Here is a 22,335-nt window from a genome sequence, read left to right on the forward strand (position 1 = left end):
AACGTTTTTTTTTGCTCTTTGCCGTGCTTTATGCAAACTCTCCTTTAGAATATCTTGTTACCTGGAACATGACCCATATTTACCCTGTGGTCCAGAGGTTATGCTGTGACAGAGAGAGAAAACAATGAAACACTAAAGAAACAAAGAGCCCACGTTTTAGCCTGAGACTGAAAAGAGACGACAACATGGTGTAAAGCCCTTTGGCTAGAGTTGCTGACAGGGGATAACCCTTTAAAACGGCCCCTCTCTCCTGTCCTGTCCACTGCAGACTCGTGCTCTCTGTCCGCCCCCCAACCCCTGCCTGTCTGTCTCCATACACACTGACCGAGCAGCCGGACTGTTTCCATGCCCCTAAAGACACCTGCTCTCACAAACACAGGGGAGCAGCACCAGCAGCATCTGACCAGCAGCACGGAGGAACGTCCCTGACCCTCGTGACCATCAGCGTTTTATCACCTCCCTCAACCACAAAGACAAGACGAGACTAGACTTTTAACAATTTCCCCCCCAAAAAAGGTCAGTGGATTTTGATGTGGTGCATGATGGGATGCGGCCCTGGGGCTTGGATGGACGATGATGGAGTTCTCACATGTCGCTGTCACGGATGTGTGGTCTGCTGTCAGCCATGTTTTTGTGGAATGCAGTGGTGGAGCCGTGGCACACGCGTGTTCTCTGCCTGTTGTGTTTGAACAATGCTTTGAACTCTCACAGGCCCGTGTTCACTTCATGACTGTTCCATGATCAATGTGTGAAAGGATTGGTATTCAATTGATCTGTCTGAGGATGTGATGCTGTTTAAGTTTGTTCTGTAAGTTGTATTATTATTTGTATGTACTTTATATCAGTATATCGACAACATAAATTCAGTCAATTACACTTAAAGTGCCATAAAACTACAACATCAGATATATTGATATGATTAATGTAAAATAAGAATAAACTGGAGAGCCAGGCTAATAACTGAAAATAATCATTATACTTATTTACTAACTTACTTAAATGATTAACTTGTAAATTCCATGATTATAGCTTAAATTGAAAATTAAACATAATTTAAAACTCAACATCCATGCAAAGAACATTTAAATAATAAGGGAAAATTGGCACTAAAAATACTTCATTAAAAAACGGTTTAGCAAAGCATGATGTTTTATTTATTCATATAAATTATTAAATACCAATACTTTGTAAAATTGTGTGTCTTATCAGGGTAAATGTACTTTTCCCTGTCCACCACATGAGCTCATTGTGAAACCTCCAGACGATGTCAATGTCAAAAACCAGAGGCTTCTTTATTAACTGTTTCTCTCCCGTCAGAGACGTGACCTGACAACACAACAGTCCCCGGCTGATCCACTGCAGCAGCACCAACACAACCCAGCGGTCGCATCATGATTGAGAGCGACAATGAGCTGTCAGCCATGGTGCAGGAGCTGTGGGACAACGATGTCAACAGACTCCGACCAGGAAAAGACTACAGGATCTCCCTGCAGGTGCAACACATACACACAGACACACACTTATGTCTACATCTTTGACCTTTAACCTACCGGGCCCTTAAAACACATCTACAATTTAAACACCATCTTATCACATGCAGCATCAAGAAAAAGCCACAACACTGATTTTGACATATTAATGTGATTCATGCGAATACAGCCCGTGAGTATTGTACATTGTGAATTTGCCATGAAAGCTGTTGGTTTATTTCATTAATTGCAAACAGAAACTGAAGCTTTTGTTCGTCAGTCACTTACACTTAATACTTCCCCACTTTGAAAAGAGAAAATCTAAGGTACAGAAAAAGAAAATCCGTGTGACAGGACACAAATCTGAACTAGAACCTCTGAAAAGACGGCAGGACGACTTTGGGTTTTTCAGGGTCGTACTGTTTGGTTCTGAATTCATATTTAAATTGGTTTAGTGGAAATACATCAATCAAATTTAGCTCTAAGTGAATGCAAAACTTCACAAAGAGATCATATCTGGCACATTAAACTAGAAACCAAGCACACATAACTCCACGAAGGCCCAACAGTCCCCAATCAAACAATCTTGTAATGGTAAAGAAAGTGAAAAAAGAAAGTCCTGGATCCACACTGTGATTTTATGGGTTCTTTTCTTGTCCCATTCCTCCACCAAGTTTCATGGAAATCAGTTTTGTAGTTTTTGCGTAATCCTGCTGACAAACAAACAGAACCAACCAACCAATGAATACAAAGACATAACATCCTTGCTGGAGGTGGTGATGATGATGATGTTTTTATGTGGAAACCTATAATATTTGTCAGATGTTGGAGTTTGAATGCTTCTCTCTCTGCCTCAGGGCAAAGCTGGAGACAGCATGTCCATCAACGACAACAACGACGGAGCTGGATATCCTCTGTTTACATTTGTTGACGAGAACATTTTCAAAAAGGAGACCTTTCTGGGTAAGTGGGCAGAGGGATAATTTTGGGGTTGAGTTCTTTTCATTTCTAATTATTTGACTTTATGCAGAGTGAGCCATCTTTCCTTGAGCCCTAATACTCAGTGTGTCTCTTCTGTGGAACAAGGCAGCCACCCACTGGATTCCTGTGGAAGTAGCACCAGGCTGCTGCTGCTGCTTCTTACACAACTGACTCCAAAAAAAATGTCCTCTTTTATTCCTCAGCCCCATTTTGCCAGTTTGACACTATCCTCCTCGTCATCTGCCTTCAGAGTAAAGCCTTTTTTATACACTCATAATCTCCTTATGACGAACAGCGGCGCGTTGCGTAATCACGGAGCATGCAGAGTTCACAGGGAGACGCTCCTCTGGAACCACTGGCTTCTCATTCAAGTCTTCCTCTGCAGTGATAAGTGCTGAGGCTGAGACACACGTTCCTCTCTGATGATTCTCGTCACAGATTCACGTCGTGCACGGTGATAGAGAGAGCTCCGCGGGGAGTTGAGTTATGTAAGAGTCGGTATTAAGAGTTCAGTCTGAGGCTGACGTCTGCTAGAAAAAAGGGGAGGATTCCTCCCTCTGTGCTATTTATGTATTTGCTCATGTTCATGTGACCTGGTTAAAGAGCAGGTGCATCTCTTTCATGAATCTCAACAGGGTTTGTGCTTTTTAAATCCAGGAGTTTCACAAGGTTTGTGAATTAGAATTAGAATTAGAAAGCTTCATTGTCATTGCATCACGAAATTGTTGTGCAGCACCTAAGAATGATACATACAGACACATATTCCTGCACACACATCTATCAACATTCATAATTCATAAATAAATAATAGAAGAAAGATAAAAGCTTCCTATCATACACATGGGCACTGTAAAAAATAGATAAGAGTTATGTGAGGCCAAAATCAGGAAATATACAACAACACTGACAACAAATTGCGAAACAGGCTCTAATAAAGGTGCTAAAAGAGTAAAATTAGAGTAAATATTCGACTGATAAGAAAAGAAAACTTTCCATCATTGTCTCTGTACGTTGGTCTGTCTGTTGTTTGATGCTCTCGACAGATGCTCACCTGATCCCTTCAGCCCCGGTGGGAAGTCGACTGTGTAGTGTTGAGGTTTAGTGGTTGTCGGTACCCAAACCCTAAACCCCTCAATTTAGGCAATTTTACACAAACATGCAAATTTTAAATGAGCATTAAACACAGTTACTAGGATAAAAAGTGAAGGTTTCAGTCAAACTCTTACAAACTCTATATCTGGAGACGTAAACAGGTTTATCAGACCATCCACGAAGACCAATCAGGAAGAGTGACTCATTTTCAGATCCTTCTCTGTTGATTTATTATTATTATTATTATTATTATTAATTTTATCATCCATTGTCCGAGACTGTACAAAAATCAGTGTTTGAAGAGTCTATGTGTTTTCTTTCTTCAGCCTTTATTTCCCTGCTGGATAACTACGTGAGTGACACTGGCGAGCCAGAAATTGTAACCCCCGAGGAGGTGGCAGAAAACCACAAGTTCCTGGACTCCATCATTCAGACTCCCACTATGAAGGTAGCTCCCCATCTTCCTGTGCCTCATGAAGACCCATCCATCCATCCATCCATCCATCCATCCATCCATCCATCCATCCATCCATCCATACCACTTATCCATTGACGGTCACAGGGGAGTGGGGGGTGTTATATAGATAAATATAACCATCATTTTACATAAGATATAGCATGAGGGTTTGATTCTCATGAACAGCTCATGCAAAACACTTCACAGTTGACACTACACTTCCCAGAATCCTCAGCAACACACCTTCCAAGTTTGAAGTCAATGAGTTGAGTGTTAGTCGAGAAAATTGAAGGCGCACAGACAGATATTTTGTACATGGTGTCCAAAATGTAAAACTGCAATGGCAGCAATGTTTGTGGTATTTAACTGTAACAAATACAGCAAAGGTTAACAGTGTAATGTTTGATTTGTAAAATAACATGTCATTCAAAACCCTTTCCTTGTTTGCAGATAGCCCATAAATACCTGGTAGAGAAGCACCTCTCTCCTGCGGATACGACAAAATTCAAGGAGCAGCTGTACAGGATCTGGTTTGAACTGTATGCGAGGAGGGGATCCAGCAGGTGGGTGGAATCTGGCACCGAACCTAAACATACAGTAACATCAGCGGTGGAATCTGGCACCGTCATGGTAGCTGTCTTAACGCTGAGAAACTGTAACACATCCAGTAAACATCGCCGCGAAGATGAGTGAAGATGATGAAGGTGTTTATCTGCAGCATGTTCAGGATGGAAGCTGACACTTCTCGACTTAATGTGACCGAACAATGCAGGACTTTGTTAAACTGGCCATTTTAAACAATGCAGGGTTTAGAGATGTAAGGGGGCAAGATCCTTCAGGGAAGAAAATAATCTCATCATTGCATTGAGGATGAATGGGACATCAGCATGAATGAGTTTGTGGTGTGATGCTCTCTTCCCCGTCTCCCACCAGGCCAGACTCCTCGGGGTTCGAACACGTGTTTGTCGGAGAGACGAGAGGAGGCCGGACTGTGATTGGCTTTCACAACTGGATCCAGCTCTACCTGCAGGAGAAGCTGGGACACATCGATTACAAAGGCTACAGCGTCAATGCACATTCACCCCAGGTACGCTGCATGGTTTTTTAATCAGGATGGTAAAATTAAAGGCTCCAGGAGTAAACTATGACACATTGTAAATGATACATACGCATGTTAATGACTAAACAAGTGAGAGAAACCATTTTATGTCTTCTAAGACCTTCTCAGAAGCCAAATCATGAATTCCCTGGCAACACCACCATCTATATTTGACACCTCATGCTCCTCTGTCTTCTCTTTTCTTTTTCTTCTCCTCTACTCCCACAAGTTGGCTCTCGCTCTTTGTGATCTCATCATTGTTCTTGCACTCTGATGAGAAACCTCACATTCTGCTGTGGCCACGTTCACTCTCTCTCCTCTTGCTCAGCAGCTGTGTGGATGTGTTTTTCTAAACAGAAATTATAATGCAGGTGACTGAGCTGGTATTTGTTGTTTTTAGGTCACTCAGGGTACCTGTGTGTGTTCTTAAATCTTTAAGTTGTGTATTCTTATGCTTATGTTCAGGGGGGTTATCCACGAATTACTCTTTAATAACTATAAACTTAGTCAAATTACACTTATAATAATAAGTCAGGAGTTCAGGTTTAATTATTTGAGGTGAGTTATTTTAGACGTTAGAATCTTTTCTTTAAACACAGAAAAGCATAGCATAGTTTTCGTATCTCATTTTGTGATGGGATATGAAAATTCTACTTTCATAGTATAATGCAGTGTAGTACAAGACAAAGTATTTACATAGAATACTGGATATATGGGATTTATTATTTGCTTACCAAGCTTTTTGTATCCAAGTTATGTCTAAACGGAGTCCCATTTACACCAGGAGGAGAAAATAGATGAAAGGTGATGCATAATAATACATAGAAATATTTATTGCAAGAAGAAAATTTGACAAACTGAGTTAAAATAATTAGGTAAAATTTCAAAATTATAAATTATAATTTTCCCCTCCTCCTGCCAGTTGCAAATGTTCTTTCTCTCTGCTACGACTAATAGTTACACGCTGACCCTGCAAAGTCACATTCCTCTCACTGTCACTTCTCTCACTGCAGCCTGACGAGAACAAACACATCCTGGCCCTCCAGTTCAGCTGGAAGAACGGTATAAAGCCCAAGGGCAGCATCTTCATCGGCGTCAGTCCCGAGTTCGAGTTCGCCCTCTACACCCTCTGTTTCCTCTCCTCGCCCAATGAGCGCGTCAAAGTCCAGTTCAGTTTCTACGATGTGGAGATCGTTTGCCACCACTACAACCAAAAGCACATAGGCACCACCTACCCTGTGCTCCTCAGGTACCAGAACCTTTAGTAACCCGACCTGGAAATCAATTTGCATTACACAAAAATGTCATAGGTATTGTTGTTGCCTTTTTATTTTAGATAAAGATACAATAAAACCTTACAAGACCCACTTGCATCCGTCTTTGTTTTTTATTGAGAGTGTGACGAAGAATATCTGAAGATTTGAAGCCAATAAAGAATTTCTCTAAACAATGTATGACGAGTCAGAAGATTATTATTGACCTCGGTCAGACTGGACATCCTAGGTGCAAACAATAAAATACATCTAACCCCACAGTGCAATTATCTCCTGACCATGTTTGAGTCTACAGATTGATGCAATACAAATACACGCAATGTACCTCATAGGAGTACTGGCAAGTCCAATAATCTCATTGGCTTATACCTATTGAAAAAGGCTATGATAAGGTTTTTAAAGTTTAGAAAATGGACATCAGAACCAGCCTATTATTAACTAATATAACTATTATTATTATTATAAGCCTGACTATTGCTTTGTGTGACACTGGTGCTGTTATTTCACCTACATTCAGAAGGGGGCGCTGGAGAGTTTGTTTTGGCCATTGACGTCAGTGCTCTGATGAGCAGGAGCCGATCACGTTAACGTGAATGTATACGACACAGGTTGATATTAGTTTCAAAATAAAAGCATCAGAACAATCATATGAAACAAAGATAACAGTTGTTCTTACTCTAATCGAGAATATTGAATAGTGCTACATGTGTGGCACCTTTATGAATGCATCACAAATCAAACACATTAAAGCTGGTTAGTTTTTAAAGGTTTAGGAGTATTTGTCATTCTTTCCCATCCTTCCTTGTATCAGCTCCTATATTGTTGATGTGATATAAAAACTTCAATAAGCTGTTGCAACATCCAATTTTTTTTCCATTCTTAAACGGTATTAGAAATACTTTATTGATCCCTCGGTGCATCATTGACTTACTGCCACGTTTCCACCGTTGTTTTACTTTCGGTTTCATGTAACTTGCTTATTTTATTCTCATTTTATAGATATTTACTATCAGACACTGGTTCTGCATTACTTGGTACACACTTTATATATTTTCTTTAATTTACATACACATATACCTTTATTTTTCTTATGTCTTATATTGTCATACTCGATCTTATTTAATCTTATTCAAATTACTGAAGAAGCTGAAAAAGACTTTGTAAAAATACAGTGCAAAAAATAAAAAAACAGAACATAACTGTGTGATTGTGTACATTTCTAAGAGTCATATTTTCTGCGGGTTTCATGAATGTTCAGGCCGTGTGCTGTCTTTTACTTTGAAACAGGAAGAGCGTCCCCTCCCTTGTCAGCGGTTAGGTCGCTGCAGGAAGAAGAAGAAGAAGAAGAAGGAGGAGAAGAAGGAGGAGAAGAAGCTTCTTCTCGTTGTGGACGTTTCACTTCACTCTTTGCTCTGTTATATAATTTCTCTGGTTCCCTCTCGGCTTCTTTCTCCCTGCGGTCGACGACGAGCCGTTTCTCAGCGGAATGGCCGAGCCCGGCGCCAGATACCAGCAGGTAGGAGCGACTCCGATAACGTCAACACGTTTAAACCTTCGAGTTGACGTCGATCAGAGCAGATTAAAGAAACCCGACGTGTGAGTAGATGTCAGGTCGGTGTCACCGTCAGAAACACGACGCTTCTCCTCGAGGTTCATTCTGTCGCGAGTTTACGTCAAGTTTGTCTCCGAGGACATCTTTGTTTTCATCGACAGGTGTTAGCATGCTAGCTGCAGCTAACGCCTCTGTGCTAGCTAGCTGTTTCGCTAACTAGGTATTTAGTGGTAAGTTACACGTGAACGCGACGTAATGGAATATACAGTTACAAAGTTGATAAGTAAAAGTATTGAATCGATGTAATGTAATTAAATACACCGCGATAAGTAAAAGTATTAGATTAATGCAACGTAATAAATTACACTGTGATAAGTAAAAGTATTGAAGTAATACAACGCAATAAAATACACTATGATAAGTAAACGTCTTTATTTAAAACAATGTAATAAAATACACAGCGATAAGTAAGAGTTGTAAATTTGAATAATGAAATAATACAATGTAAAAAATAATGTGTGATATGTGAAGGTATTAAATTAATGCAATTTAAATAGTTACACTGTGATGAGTAAGAGTATTGAATGAATGCAATACAATAAATCACACTGTAATAAGTACAAGTATTGAATTAATGTATTGTAATGGACTGTCTGAATCTTTATTTACTGAATATTTAGTTTAAAAAGTCTTAGCAGACACTAAATTATATGTAAATAGTGCAATATTTCACTGTAAAGTTTAGTTGATGAGTTGAAGTATAAGGTAGCATAAAATGTAAATACTCAAATTAAGAACATGTACCTCATAATTGCACTGACGTACAACACTTACTAATAAATAATACCCACATCCATGTTTACGTGTTGGATATCACATGATGCGCAGCAGTGGGCGTGTTCCGTGGTCATCTAGCTTAACCTCCAAATCTGCCAGCTGACCTGCTTACTGTTGGTAGAGCAGACAGTCCGTATTATAAGTCTGCTCATGTGACTGATTGCAGTTATAATTAATGTGCAGACCCAACACAGAGCGCTCTGGTATACAGCCAGTTAATGTTGCAGGTGTTGGCAGCAAGTCCATGTTTTTTTACCTGTTTTTTTATTTAATTAAGTTTTTTATCCTAACGTCACTGCAGGTTCATCACTGTACTACAATGACCATGTACTCACCCAAAAAACTGGTTGGCGACTCATAAAAACACAGACTTTGTGATAAAGAGGTTCCTGAAATCCTTTAAGCCTAAAATGGTTTCAGGAGAAGAGTTTACAAATGGTTATCTCGTGCTTTATCTCAGGGAATGAAAAGTAACAGTCTATTTTAGTGCTTCCTAAAAAGGAACAAGTCGTTTTCCAGAGGAATTAGAGATAAGTTTGAGATAAGTTTATCTCACACACAACATAAATACAAAATACATAAATGAAATGTAAAAGTATGTGTGGGGTGTGGTAGTAACCAGTAATTGCTCATATGACAACCACACCCAAAAGATTTATAAAATATATAATACAAGAACTCACAAAATCATCTGTACAGGTTGTTTATTATTGGTATAAAAGAAAAAATTGGACATATATATTTTCACTCCACAAGATAACTCCCCGATTATTTAATAGAAAACTGACCACAGGATGTTTTATACAAAGGTTCATAACGATTCTTAGCTTGTCTCTTTTGATAATTATGCCGTTTTGTTTCCAAAATAATGTCTCAGACAAATTTATTAGTTTTGCACGCACAGGTGAACACTTGGATTCACTGGAAATTTAAGTTAATTAATTACAATGAATTACTTGAAGGTGGAGTCTCTGTTTCTATTCAATCCTGTGGGTTTATTGCTGCATATCTTTCTAAGAGTTTGTAGTAAACCACAGGACGTGTTACCCACACCAAAGGGAAAATGAAGGTGTTGTTAACCTGTAATTTACACCTCCGTAACACCATTGGTGCAGACTTGCTACTTGGGATTCAGTAACGCATCACTCTCCTGTGTTGGAAAATTAACTGACATGAGTGTTAATGGATCAAAAGTGCTTGGTTTTTAAATTCTTGCGTAGCTGAATCGGCAGGACGGAGAAGCTGAGGTGAACAACAAAACTGTGGTTTATTTTAATCGATTGGGCCGCTAATGTGCTTTTAATGAGACAGAGAGAAACTGGTCAGGGCTCATGTCTTCTTTTTAATGTTTGCATGTTCTTGTAAAAGTTTTATTTGGTTTCAGTTTCATTCCTCTTCTCTGATCAGCTGACGCTTCATATTTGAGCTCCTTTGCAATAATCATTTAACTCTCGTCAGGCAATGTGAAGCGCCTTTGTTTAAAATAATCTATTGTGAAATGGAAAGCAGCCAGTGGTGACACAAATGCAATTAGCCTTAGATAAACCAGGAAGTGTTTTGTTTTTTTTACCTCCCCAGCTGCCCAATGAGGAGGACCCAGAAGAGAGTCCACAGGTAGCAGCTGACGCTCCTCCCCCGTACAGCAGCATCACCGAGGACAATGCTGGTGAGACCGCAACCCTTCCAGATGTTTCTCTGGTGCTGATGTCATAAACAACGTTGGCGCATTGGAGAATTGTTTGGTTACAATCTGAGTAAACACGAAAGGTGTTTAGTTTGTCCAGTCTGGGCTACTGTAAAAAACATGGCGTCCTCCGTAGAGAGGACCCACTCCTGATGTAAATATAAAGTATTTAAATATAAAGAGCCCATTCTAGGGTAAAGAAAACAACAACGCGTAAAATTTAGATGAAACACACTAGTGAAAACATGACTACGATTATTTCATATTCAATTTGTGCCAGTAGATCCCTTTCACCCTAATCTTACTCACTGGACCTTTTTAAGAAGCCAAAATAAACATCAAACATTCTCTGTTTGCAGCTTTTTAAATGTGATAATTTATTGCCTTTTTTACTATATATATATATATATATATATATATATATATATATATGTATATGTGTGTGTGTGTGTGTGTGTGTGTGTGACGTAAATTCAATATCTTTGGGTTTTGTCTGACAAAGGAAACCATTTGAAAACATCTCAAAGTTTGAGTCATTGCAACAGGCATTTTTCACTTTTCTGACAACATACAGTTATTGCAGATGACATTCTGCCAATTTGTGATAAGACTGTGTTAGTAATGCTTCTGTCCTTTTGTTTTTAATGTTGCTGTTTCTGCATCAGCCTACTTTGACTACAAGGAAGACGGTGCTTTCCCCAAGCCTCCATCATACAATGTAGCCACTACGCTACCCTCCTACGATGAAGCAGAAAGAACCAAAGCTGAGACAACTGTTCCACTGGTAACCGGAAGAGTGAGCTTCTCACTTATTATTTTCCTTTGTGCAAGTGGTAACATTTTCACTGTATACATAAACTGTTGCTCAAAGATTTCTTGTATTGGGGAGCAGGAAGTGCTTAGTGTCTAACCACAGAACATTCTTTTGATTTGTCTTTGGAATGTACTTCACTTATCTGGTTGTGTAACTGTTTTTTCTGCATGAGTCGCTGCCAGCTTTTGTTGCTGTTTTGAGCAACTGCAGATACTCAGACATTTAAAAACAAGTCTTATCACTCAGATTCAAGGCCACTCAGTCTTTTTGCACGAAATGAACAAAATCTGTCGTGCTGCCAGACTTAAAAAAAGTTAGTTCCCTACAAAATGTGACTTAATATTGGTACGACATCTAATAAGTGGAGGGAGCTTCTGAAGAAAATAGGGGTCTTAAAAAGTAAAAAAAAACATTGACTTCAGTTCTTTCCAAAAACATTTTTGTTTAATTCAAATAAAAAAAACAACTAATTTCTCAAAGATTTTATTTACAAAGGGCTTGATTTTTTTCTCCTAACTGTTGTAAACGTAACATTAGTGAGATGGTATAAACCTGTAAACTACAAGTGAAACTGGCTTTTTTTTTATTCCTTCCTTAGAAGTTTTAGTCAACATCCTCAGACCTGTAGCGAGCAGGGAAAGTGGTGACAAAACTATAATATTAATGTCTAAATTAATGTACCTAATAAATAAAAGGAGGACTTATTGTTTTTACTGGCCTTCCCTCATGCTTCAGCTTAATTGAATGAGAAAAAGTTATTATAATTGTGTTCTATGTAGTATGAAAAAACAGAAAAATATCTGATTATGTTTTCAACAGGTATTGAACCTGAGGTCGAGCTCAAGTTAAGCCATTGTTTCCAGTGGTACTCTGATTATTTTGTGTTGTTCGGTTGGCTTGTTTTGCCACTTGCCAGTTGTGCACCTTTAAAAATAGCTATGAATGCAGCCTTGGGGTTTATCTCTCTATCACCGATGCGTGACTCCTTTGGCTGCTTCTACACATTACTAATCGACCTTTACTTATATATTCATCTAAAATTTCCAATAGTTAATGTGTTGAGTAATATATTGTATTTGTAATTGGACACAGAGGTGGCAAAGCTCTGATGACACATTTGCTTTTATTGGAATGTATGTTTTGAAACCTGTAACTGCACTTCTCCTCTTGTTTACTGAAGGCAAAGTACAATTTGTCCTGTACAGAGTGCAGGTTTATCAGAAGTAGCTCACACACAAAAGCCATATGTCTCTTTCTGTGTCTGTGAGCAGCAGAAATTCAAACATCCTCGGCAGAAAGCTTGTTCTGAAAAAACTGCTGTTTCTGTTCAAGTCCATAGAGACAATATAAACATCCCAACTTCTGGGAATAAAAAAAAAACAGCTAATCTCTGACCACTAGTGGTCACTGTGATGCATTACTGCATGTGGGGCCACTGTGTTTGATTGTTGGTGTTGTGTTTCTCTGCCACACACTGCCGTGCGCTCAGCAGCAGCCTCAGCACAGGGAACGCCTGGAGACTTTTGACGATGTTATTCGCAGTTCACTGGAGGTAACTGGGAGGAGTGGGAGGAGAGTGTATTTGATCCTGGTTTGGTGTGTTGTGAAGACGCAGACGTACCCACAGTGTTTATGTATTTAGTTCCCCACCTTTTCTTGTATGTTTGTGTACTTAGAGTGTTAGCGAGTGCTTAGTTGATAGTTAAGCAGTTGTCCTGTTATCCTGCTTTGTATTTCACTGACTCCAGACCTCTGGGTGAAGTGACAGTGAATAGTCATTAAATAGGATTGCTGTGTTGTGATGTTTCCATTGGTCTGTTAGATGTTTGTGTTGTTCAACATCTATTGTCAGCAGAACTTGCTCTCCACTCTCCACCTTGTGTTGTACTGTGTCGTAACTTGAATATATCATCGTGAAGTAGTTAAAATAAGACATAGTTTGTCAAAAGGATTGATTTGATTGAGCAGTACATACAATAGGGTGTAAAGCTTGCCCTTGGAAAAATTGTTGATGTGTAGCTGACTTTTTTTTCTCCTTTCTGTCGCTTCCTCCATCAGGATGAAGACTTTGTGACCAGAGACGACTTTGAAGATGCTGATCAGCTGAGAATAGGAAATGACGGCATCTTCATGCTCACTTTCTTCAGTAAGTCAACAATCTACACGTACCTGTTCTTCTCTATAGCTGCTTTCACACATGCACTGAAGTCTGGACATTTTCGTGAAATTTTCCGGAGGGGTTGTATGTGAGAATGACAATGTCAGAGTCTGTTGCCCTTGAGATTTTCTGGATCTTTTCCTGCCAGGAAAATGTCAGGAAAGTGTCTGGACTCAACTTTCTGGACATTCGTGTCAGTATTTGTAATTTTATGTTTGTTTTTTATCTAATCTAGTTCTTCTCTCCTGCTTTGTGCTGAAATGATCTTATTTGTTTATTGTTTAATGTATTTATTACAAATGAAAAGTGTAATTATATAACCTGTCTTTACTGTTTACTTTCTGGTGACATGCCTAACTTTTCTTTTTCTTTCCAGTGGCATTCCTCTTCAACTGGATCGGTTTCTTCCTGTCTTTCTGTCTGACCACGTCCGCAGCCGGCCGCTACGGAGCCATCTCAGGCTTTGGCCTCTCTCTCATCAAATGGATCCTCATCGTCCGGGTATGAGCCCACACATGCACACACACATACACACACACATACACACACACTCATTCTAAAGACATAAAATGTGGTTTTATGTACGCACAAAAGCCCCAAACACCACTCTGGTATTTTGATGTTGTTTCTGTTGTGGCTGGCTGGTTGGCACTTTGCTGTTTCCTGAAAGGTTTCTTGCTGCTTTCTTCATTCAGTTTTAAAATGCAGGACTCATTTGAGTGAAACCAGTGTAAGCCATATTTATTGTAACCCATCATTTCTGTCATTCTGTTGGTTTCTAGTTCTCCACATACTTCCCCGGTTACTTTGATGGACAGTACTGGCTGTGGTGGGTGTTCCTGGTGTTGGGTAAGTAGCCAACCTCTGCATTTAAATAGATAAAATGGGGACTCAAATGTTCTGTTTTGCTTGCGACACATTTGTGTTCTCTTCAACTCCAATGTTAAGGCATCATATGTTGTGTGAACATATATAATGGAATAGTTACAGCAGGATAGTTGATTTTACCATTGATCGTAGAGGCATTACTCCTTTCAGAAGTATTTCCCCAGCTTTTAAACATAGTCGGCCATTTTGCAGTTTCCCTTCAGGAGGTAGTGGAAACCAAACAGAGCTGAGAGGATTAGTTGAGTGGGACAGAAACACAGATGCTAAGGTTTCTCTGTGTCTGCTTGATGAGTAATTACTGTTAGCTTACACGTCTGCCTTATCAAAAACTTCAAAAGAGGCCAGTGTCAGATTTACAGCTGGTTGAGTTTCCACCAAAGTGGCAAGTAATACAGGATTAAATTAATTCAACTTCATTTATTTGTTTTAACTCAGCTAAATGCACTTTGGGAGTCAGTGTCAACTTATTTTCTGTGTTTACATCTTGTACATTTCCTTATTTGAAAATCAAAGAAGCAGATCTTTCATAATGCAGTTATTCATCTTGTGTAATGATTATTCCAAAGCCTTAAACTGCCCCATTTGCAAGTCAGCTTACATTTCTCCCTAAATACCTATCAGCTTTAAAGTAACAGTCACCGTTCTATACCAGAATACAATATATTGAACTGAGTCTTTGCTAACCTCAGTGTGTCGTCGTTACTCAATCAGTCACATGTTGCCAAACCAGTTCACTGTGCTTTGTTGAACCAAAGTCTGCCTCCACCTGATGTAACTCTGTGTACACGACAAGTGAATGTGAGCTGTTCAAAATGCCTGCAAGAGTTAGCTGGTACTTAAATTTTGCTTTGTACAGTTATAGCTTTTGATTTATTAGTTGAGTTTTTTATCAGGGTTTATATGAGTCACTGGGCCACTGTATATGTGTGTGTTGCTTACTGTTGCACTAATTTGTACTGTCGGTCTCACCATCACATTTCTTTCCTCTTCAGGATTCTTGCTCTTCCTGCGCGGATTCATCAACTATGCCAGAATCCGCAAGATGGCCGACACCTTCGCCACCCTGCCACGAACCCGAGTCCTCTTCATCTACTAATCCCACAATCCTTCAGTCTTCATCCCCCCCCCCCCCCCTTTCACTGAGGCCCACTGTCTGGCTCAATCCAATCAAAACAGTAGAAAGGAATATTTTTTTCCTCTGCTTGACATAATTTGGACAATATGTCTATTGTCCCCTTTTGGTGTAAATTAGTGAACGCTGAGAAATCTGTAAAACCCATCAGTTGTTAGTGGTGAACTGTTAAGTGCTATTTGCAGTTTTGAAGTATGTGATGTATAAATTTAATGCCTTATTTACTATTTTACAATCTGTTGGTAGCAGCTGCATGCACTGTCTACCTGTTTAACCACCAGGGGGCAGGCTTGTTTGTATTATTTTTTTCATGGGTCTTCAACCTCATGAAGTCATTTGTTCAGAGGGGCCAGGGGCCAGTGGGCAATTATGAAGTTATGGGTTGATTTACACAATGTGAAATAATATATTTCAAGTATCATTTTGTTGTGTTTTTACATTCCTGCCCAATACTTATTGTTCCTGTTGTGAAATAGAAAATAATTCAGGTAATACAAAGTGGAAAAGGGATAATATTGGCTGTTTTTGGGTTCAGAAGCTAATATAGTTGAGGGCCACTTGTGTAGAAGATCACGGGGTCGGGTTTCCCCTAAAGCATCGTTTCCTTGTGTATTTAAGCTTCGTCTATGCACTCACTGTAAGCAGGAATCATTATTAACCTAACAAGTTATTTCATCTGAAGCATAAAGGTGCAGTGATGGCCAGGGTGGTCACTGCCTTGCTCAAGGGATGGAGTTAGCTGATAGTCTGTGACAGGATTCACATGTGCAATTACGTAGTTTTCGTCAAAAACTAATGATTCCAACTCTTTATCTTATTGGCACCCCACTGGTTTCCAATTAGGAAAATAATATTGTATCACTAGATGTGAATTGGAAACTCTGGCCTGTTCAGAACAAAGTATACAAATTAATTAAGAGCAGAGACCTTTATTTTCTTTTACGTAGCAGTGAAATATTCAGAGTCGTTATTTTTATGTTAACCCCCGTTCTAATTTCAGGATTGTTTTTATTGCGAGAATTGTACGTATCTGGCTTGGAACATGTTTGGAATTAAACTGGAAAAGTACAAGTTGGTGCCGGGACCTTTATTTCGGGATGTAGGATCTCACTTGCTCTCTGTACTTCCTCGAGATTTATAGAACGTTATCAATTACATAGATACATTTCAGCCCAGTTGTTTTAATGTGGTCTTACTTTTAACCAAAATGTCTAAATAGGAAAGTTGTGAGTTTTTAGAGATAATGTTCTGTCAGTGGATAATAAATTGTAGACAAGGGTTATCAGAAATATCGATTCGATATAGTATGTGAATACTTTAAAATATTTTATGTTTAAAATGATACAATCTCCATTATTTTACTTGGAATAATAAATGTAAAAGTACTCGATGAAGCAGACAGTTATGCTTTATCACTAGATTGTTATTAGTCATGTATTCAAAACCTTGTTGTGGTGAAGCTCATTTTTAACTTAATTTGTATAGGACCACAACTAACAGTTATTTTTTATTGTCGATTAACCTGATTGTAAACTTTGATCAACATACATTTCAATTCAGCCTGAAGATCTGACAATGTAAATCTGTTAAGTATTTAAGTGTGTTTGGTGTGTAGAGGGTTAAAAGCAGAGAGAGAACGCCTCCCTGACCATGATCTTCACTTACCGATCTGAGACATATTTTTAAGCTGTGCTAATTTTAACACAAGACGTATGCGTGTGGAAATCTAGATGATTTACAGTCAGTGGCTAATTATACGTGTCGACAGTGTTTTTTTTTTCTTCTTGCAGTTGGGAGAGGAAGTAAAGGTCACCCCACCTGGAAGACATGTCGCAGCAACTGTCTTCGGTTTCACTGGAAACGTTCAGTGTCATAGTGTCACATCACCTCTCAGGCCTCCCCCCCACCTGATCATAGCTGGATAATGGCCTCTAGTGGTGCTCAGCGGAAACGACATTGGCTCAGTTCATCTTTCACAGGTCACAAGGGGGTAAAATGTCACCATCAACACACTGAAATAGTTATTTTACAGGGTATGAATCCAAACTGCTGCCAATAGCAGAACAGGGAAGTCGAGCAATAAGATTTTCATGCAGTTAAAGTCTAGAGGCATGTTTGGCCTGCTGGTGGTGTAATATTAACCAGGGCTGTACTTCTTATTTCCTGATTTAGATTATCAAAGATTTCATGAAAGGAAACAATCTACATAGTGAAAAGCAACTGTTCAATGTTTCTCCTCGTTACTTCAAGTCTCCGCCGCTGCGCCACTTGAACTTGAAAATCTGATTTCCTGAAGTCATTTCTTCTTTTGCTGTGTGCCCTTTGGAAAAGCAGAAACAGCTGTCAGTTAAAAACTCACAGATGTTCAGTAGCTCAGGGCTGAAAGTGTGAACTTTGAACTGTCTGAGCTGTAGAAAACCTTATCATTTAAAGATTTTTAAAGTAGACTTTTGTCAGTCCCTTAAATTTAACGCAGAATATATCATCCGTGAAGGTCGGAGAAGGGGAACGACAAGTCGGGCAAAGGTCGTGCGTCCAGTGATCCACCGTGTCACCAGATGACCTTGGACAAACAGACTTCATTTTGCCAGGTGCAGACGGGTTTAACCGATGACCGTCTTTCAGCTGTAAATTCTGGCAGAGCACACAAACAACAACATTCCTCATCATCCACATCTTCCCCAGATTCGGCCTCGGTGCACTCGAATCCCTCCGTAACGTCATCTCGCCTCCGCTCCAGCAGGGTCACCCGGTGCAGGTGTTCTTGTTATCCAGATGTCATTCATAAAACAGCCCCATTGTGCCAAGAGCTGTCTGTGTCTTGTCAGCTGTCCCCGATTTACAGAGATGGAAGTATTTCTCAGGGTAATTGATGGGAATTATGTGTGCTTGCCAAGTGGCTGCGCTGCTTGCATGTTTTGGCTATCTAAAGATAAGAGGAGACTTTTTTTGATTTACAGAGAGCAGGGGAGTGAGCCGTCTCTGCGAAGAGACAAGCTTTCCTCTTCTGGCTTCTGTTAGACAGAGTCTGTGCAGTGACGATGGGAATTTAGAATCCACGGCTGATAAAGTCGTGCGAAATGTTGAAGTCTGAAATGCGAAATCCTAATTACTTAAAAAAAAAATATATATATATATAACGTAGGTTTGCTGAGCTGTAGCTTGGTCATTAAGAAAAGCACAGCTGCTGTAATAACAATAAAGCTTTCTGTTTATTATTCAACTGTCCCAGTAAACCATTACAATATGACAGTATGCCAGCATTAGCAGGACGCTGAAACTGAAGCAGCTAAATGGAATTCAACCATCATTCATCATTTAAACTTAGAATTTCCTGTTTTGGGGAATTTTAGTTGTTTGCTGATACATAAAATAATATTTTTTATTATTACACATGTTTCTGGCTTGGAGAAATAGTTGCCAACCCCTGCTAGAAAAAAAATGGCACAGTCCAGTATGAACATTTTAGAAAGTATAATTATTTGCTTTTGTGGTCCACAGATCAAAAAGTAGATTAATAACACTCTTGTATTTCTAAACTAAATATGAAGCCACCACGAGAAGCTAGTTGGCTACAGCTAAGAATTGTATTCACTTTGGTTTTTCTTTGATTTAACCAAAGAAAATGTTATGCATTAATTGATGAGATTTGTCTAAAGAGGAAATTATATTTTACTTGTCTTTGGACAGAGCCAGGCTAACTGTCTCCAGTTGTTATGCTAAGCTAAAGCTAACTGGCTGCTAGCGTTATAATTATTCTTTAATACTATAGAGTGTCGTCGAATCTGCACACGAGTGAGTCCGATCAGAACTGTTCACACCTCCGTCACTGTCAAGCTCTATGAGCAAAGAATCTTTCATTATTATTATTATTTATTATTTCAATTTGTTAAGTATTGCTCACACATTCAGCAGCTGTCTGGTATGAAACTACTGCTGCTAAGCTAAATAAAGCAGAAATGAAACCTTCCAAAAGTGATTCTCACAATAATATATTTACATTTACATTATTCATCGTCTGTGAGACAAGAAACCTTGCGGCCGGTTACCGGTAAACAACAGTAAAATTCTCACATTTTGACTTCACCCTTCATTATTCAATGGTAGAAAATCCTCCCAGAGAATCCTCATCACCTTAGACAAACTGCATTTGGTCCGAGCCTCCCGCTGTCAGTCTGACTTTTAGATGGGAGGTTCCCCAGGATGTGGGGAGGATGTGGGTTGCATCCAAATGATATGTCCTTCTTGTGTGTGCGCGTGTGTGTGTGATTGGGCGGGGGGAGGGGTGTTATCATTGATGTGTGAGTCATCCTGACCCTCCCCTCCTCTCGCTGCACTTCATGTGGTGTGTGCGTATATCTGTGCGTATATGTGTGTGTATATGACTCCATTTACACTTGGCAATAAAATGCGTCTGGTATCCAGATATTACATTTTTTACACCTGGTGTTATTTGTCTCCAGTGTCCACGCTGAGATCTGATTGTCCAGCTTGCGTCACATCCTCCAATCTTTTGCATTGGATCATTGGATTGGGTGTTTAAAAAAAAAAAAGAAAAGTGAAGCTGCGATATTGCATTTGCTTGCGTTTCGATTGGTCGCGTCTTCACGTTATCCAGGATTGTCTCTAATAACATTGACAACATGACAGTTACACACAGTTGTTGTTGTTGTACGGAGATTTACATTGACATTGCTTTTAAATGTTGCATCCCTGACCACCTCCTCTGGATCTGATCAGATCACAATCTGGCCTCAGTGCATCTTGGGTACATTTACACCTGTACACATGAGGTCAATCTTTATCTGACTGCAAACCCAATCACCCAAAACGTTGTTTGATGCCGGGTGTAATTGGAGTGTATGTTGCGAATAAGTCTACATGCTTCTAATGACATGAAACAGAATGTGTGTGCATGCATGATGTGTTTTTTGTCATGGCTTATGGTGCGAGCATCCCTGTGTATTGTGTATGTGTGTGTGTGGCTGGTAAAGCAGTGGTGAGTCATCCACAGGCCAGCATCGCCTGTTACCATGGGTCACACACAGCAGGTACCCCACCTCCCCATGTACTCCTTTTTTTTTTTTTCCTTACCCACCTCTCTTCCTTATCCTCTTCCTCCTCCTCCTCCTCCTCCTCCTCCTCCTCCTCCATCTCCTCCTCTTCTTTTCCTCTCTGACTCACAGATGACTCCTCCACCACCAACACCACCACCAATGACATCACCACCCCCCTCCCTGGCACTTTGTTGTGGTGAATCATACTGTACGTTGAGATTTTTCTTCTCTCCTGCTCCCGTCTTCAGCAGACCAGCGGGGCGAAACCTGAATGTCAGCCGATCATTCATTAAATGGGACTCGAGTTGCTGAAGCGTCTGTCTCTGACGACAGTGACTGATAGATAGGTAGGTTACCTCAGTGATGTCATCCATTAGAACGTATATCCAGTTATGTAACTAAACAGATTAGACACACTCAGACAGGTCTGGTGATTACATTCGGAGGAAGACATCAGCCTCCCATGCCGACAACATCCTTTTTCTGCTTTTTCACATATCACGTCTGTCTGCAGTTTTCTAGATGCAAATGTGTGTCCCAGTGTGAAAAGCCCTGAAAGGTTCAACACGTCTGAAGATGGACGAGAAGAAACAGGGATGTAAATATTACATGTTTTGAAATATGAGGAAGGAAACACACTCGATATATCACACCCCCTTAGATACATACAATTTATTACACATTACTTCTGTAACAAGAAATCTGAATATATTATTTACGCTGAATAACTTCCACTTACGTGGTTACAGTGATTATATATTAATTCCTTAATATTCTGTATTAAACATACATTTCGTGATAATGGATTTCTTTATTAAGAATTTATTTTTCAGGATTTCCAGATTCTGTGACTTTCAAATAAATGGTTGACCATCCCTTCTGTGTTTTCTGCTAATCACCCGTTGCCAATACTGTAATGTCATCGTATCCCTCCTTCTGTTTTTCTTCTTGCGTGGCATTATTTAGTCTATGATGTGAAAAACGACCCTTGTTCCTCACTTCACCACTGACTTCCACAGACTGCTGACCAGAGAAGTTTCTGCAGACGTGTCTGAAAGTCATCAGACACAAATCGGTGGCGTCGTCTGTGTTATTACCGGTGAAGAGTGTCGGTGAATGGCCACGGTTAATGACATGCCGCGGAGGGAAGTGTTTATCCGTGACTTAATTCTGTAGTGATGTCAGAAACTCCAGTGTGAAGTCACTGGGGTTTTCATTGTTTCTCCACCATATTGCTGTATGGCATTATATGACAATGTGTAATGTACTATATGCATTCTATTATATTCAGATACAGCTATTTGTTTTCTTCACAATTTCGTGCAAATTTTACCAGAATTTTGACTAAATACGTGTTTCCATTCATTATGTGAATATGAGGGGTTGGTTCATTGAAATAAGCAGCTGAGGCCACTAATTCTCTGGTTCTATAGTTCCATTAAACCATCCCAGTAGAAGAGGGTGAGATTACAAGATTTCCAGTAAAAAACGAGCAACGAAAAATGATGTCGAAAACATAGCTTAAATATGAGATTTATGTTTTGTACATGAATTCATTTTAAGGATGGTCGTCTCCTAATCGCTCCAGATGTTTTCTCCGATGGAGTGGGAACTTTAGTGCACTTTAATTGACATAAAAACTTAGTCATTTTTTAAAAATGTTTTTATTCTTAAATTAAAAATGCTAATGAAATAGAGGTGGATGGAACCCTCCTCTACTGCCACTTACTACAATGTGTCACGCATGCATTGTGTGGTGATATTGTATTATAGTTCATTTGCATTTCTCTTCTCTTCTCCTCACGAGTTTTGATCGGGCATTGTCCGTCCCCATCATCTGT

General features: G+C 39.5%; 2 protein-coding genes across 5 annotated transcripts; both read left to right on the plus strand.

The window, feature by feature from the left end:
- The first annotated feature begins 1,321 nt into the window (after window positions 1-1,321).
- Window positions 1,322-6,458, plus strand: endou2 (endonuclease, polyU-specific 2). The gene is made up of 6 exons (XM_034607549.1): window positions 1,322-1,493; window positions 2,327-2,432; window positions 3,869-3,990; window positions 4,450-4,562; window positions 4,933-5,086; window positions 6,112-6,458. Exons 1-6 carry the CDS (start codon window positions 1,392-1,394, stop codon window positions 6,361-6,363), a joined length of 849 nt encoding a protein of 282 aa, XP_034463440.1. The 5' UTR covers window positions 1,322-1,391; the 3' UTR covers window positions 6,364-6,458.
- Window positions 6,459-7,672: 1,214 nt separating this feature from the next.
- ndfip1l (Nedd4 family interacting protein 1, like) lies at window positions 7,673-16,508 on the plus strand. Of its 4 annotated transcripts, none has more exons than XM_034606839.1 (8): window positions 7,673-7,888; window positions 10,340-10,427; window positions 11,111-11,241; window positions 12,752-12,811; window positions 13,318-13,405; window positions 13,794-13,918; window positions 14,200-14,266; window positions 15,298-16,508. In XM_034606839.1, exons 1-8 carry the CDS (start codon window positions 7,859-7,861, stop codon window positions 15,399-15,401), a joined length of 693 nt encoding a protein of 230 aa, XP_034462730.1. In that variant the 5' UTR covers window positions 7,673-7,858; the 3' UTR covers window positions 15,402-16,508. The 4 variants fall into 4 exon arrangements, with proteins under 4 accessions (XP_034462730.1, XP_034462732.1, XP_034462733.1 ...); XM_034606841.1 differs by having other exon boundaries at window positions 11,111-11,229; XM_034606842.1 differs by lacking the exon at window positions 12,752-12,811 and having other exon boundaries at window positions 7,674-7,888.
- Window positions 16,509-22,335: the final 5,827 nt, after the last annotated feature.

Source organism: Hippoglossus hippoglossus, chromosome 14 (assembly GCF_009819705.1).
Source record: "Hippoglossus hippoglossus isolate fHipHip1 chromosome 14, fHipHip1.pri, whole genome shotgun sequence".
Classification (NCBI taxonomy): Eukaryota; Metazoa; Chordata; class Actinopteri; order Pleuronectiformes; family Pleuronectidae; genus Hippoglossus; species Hippoglossus hippoglossus.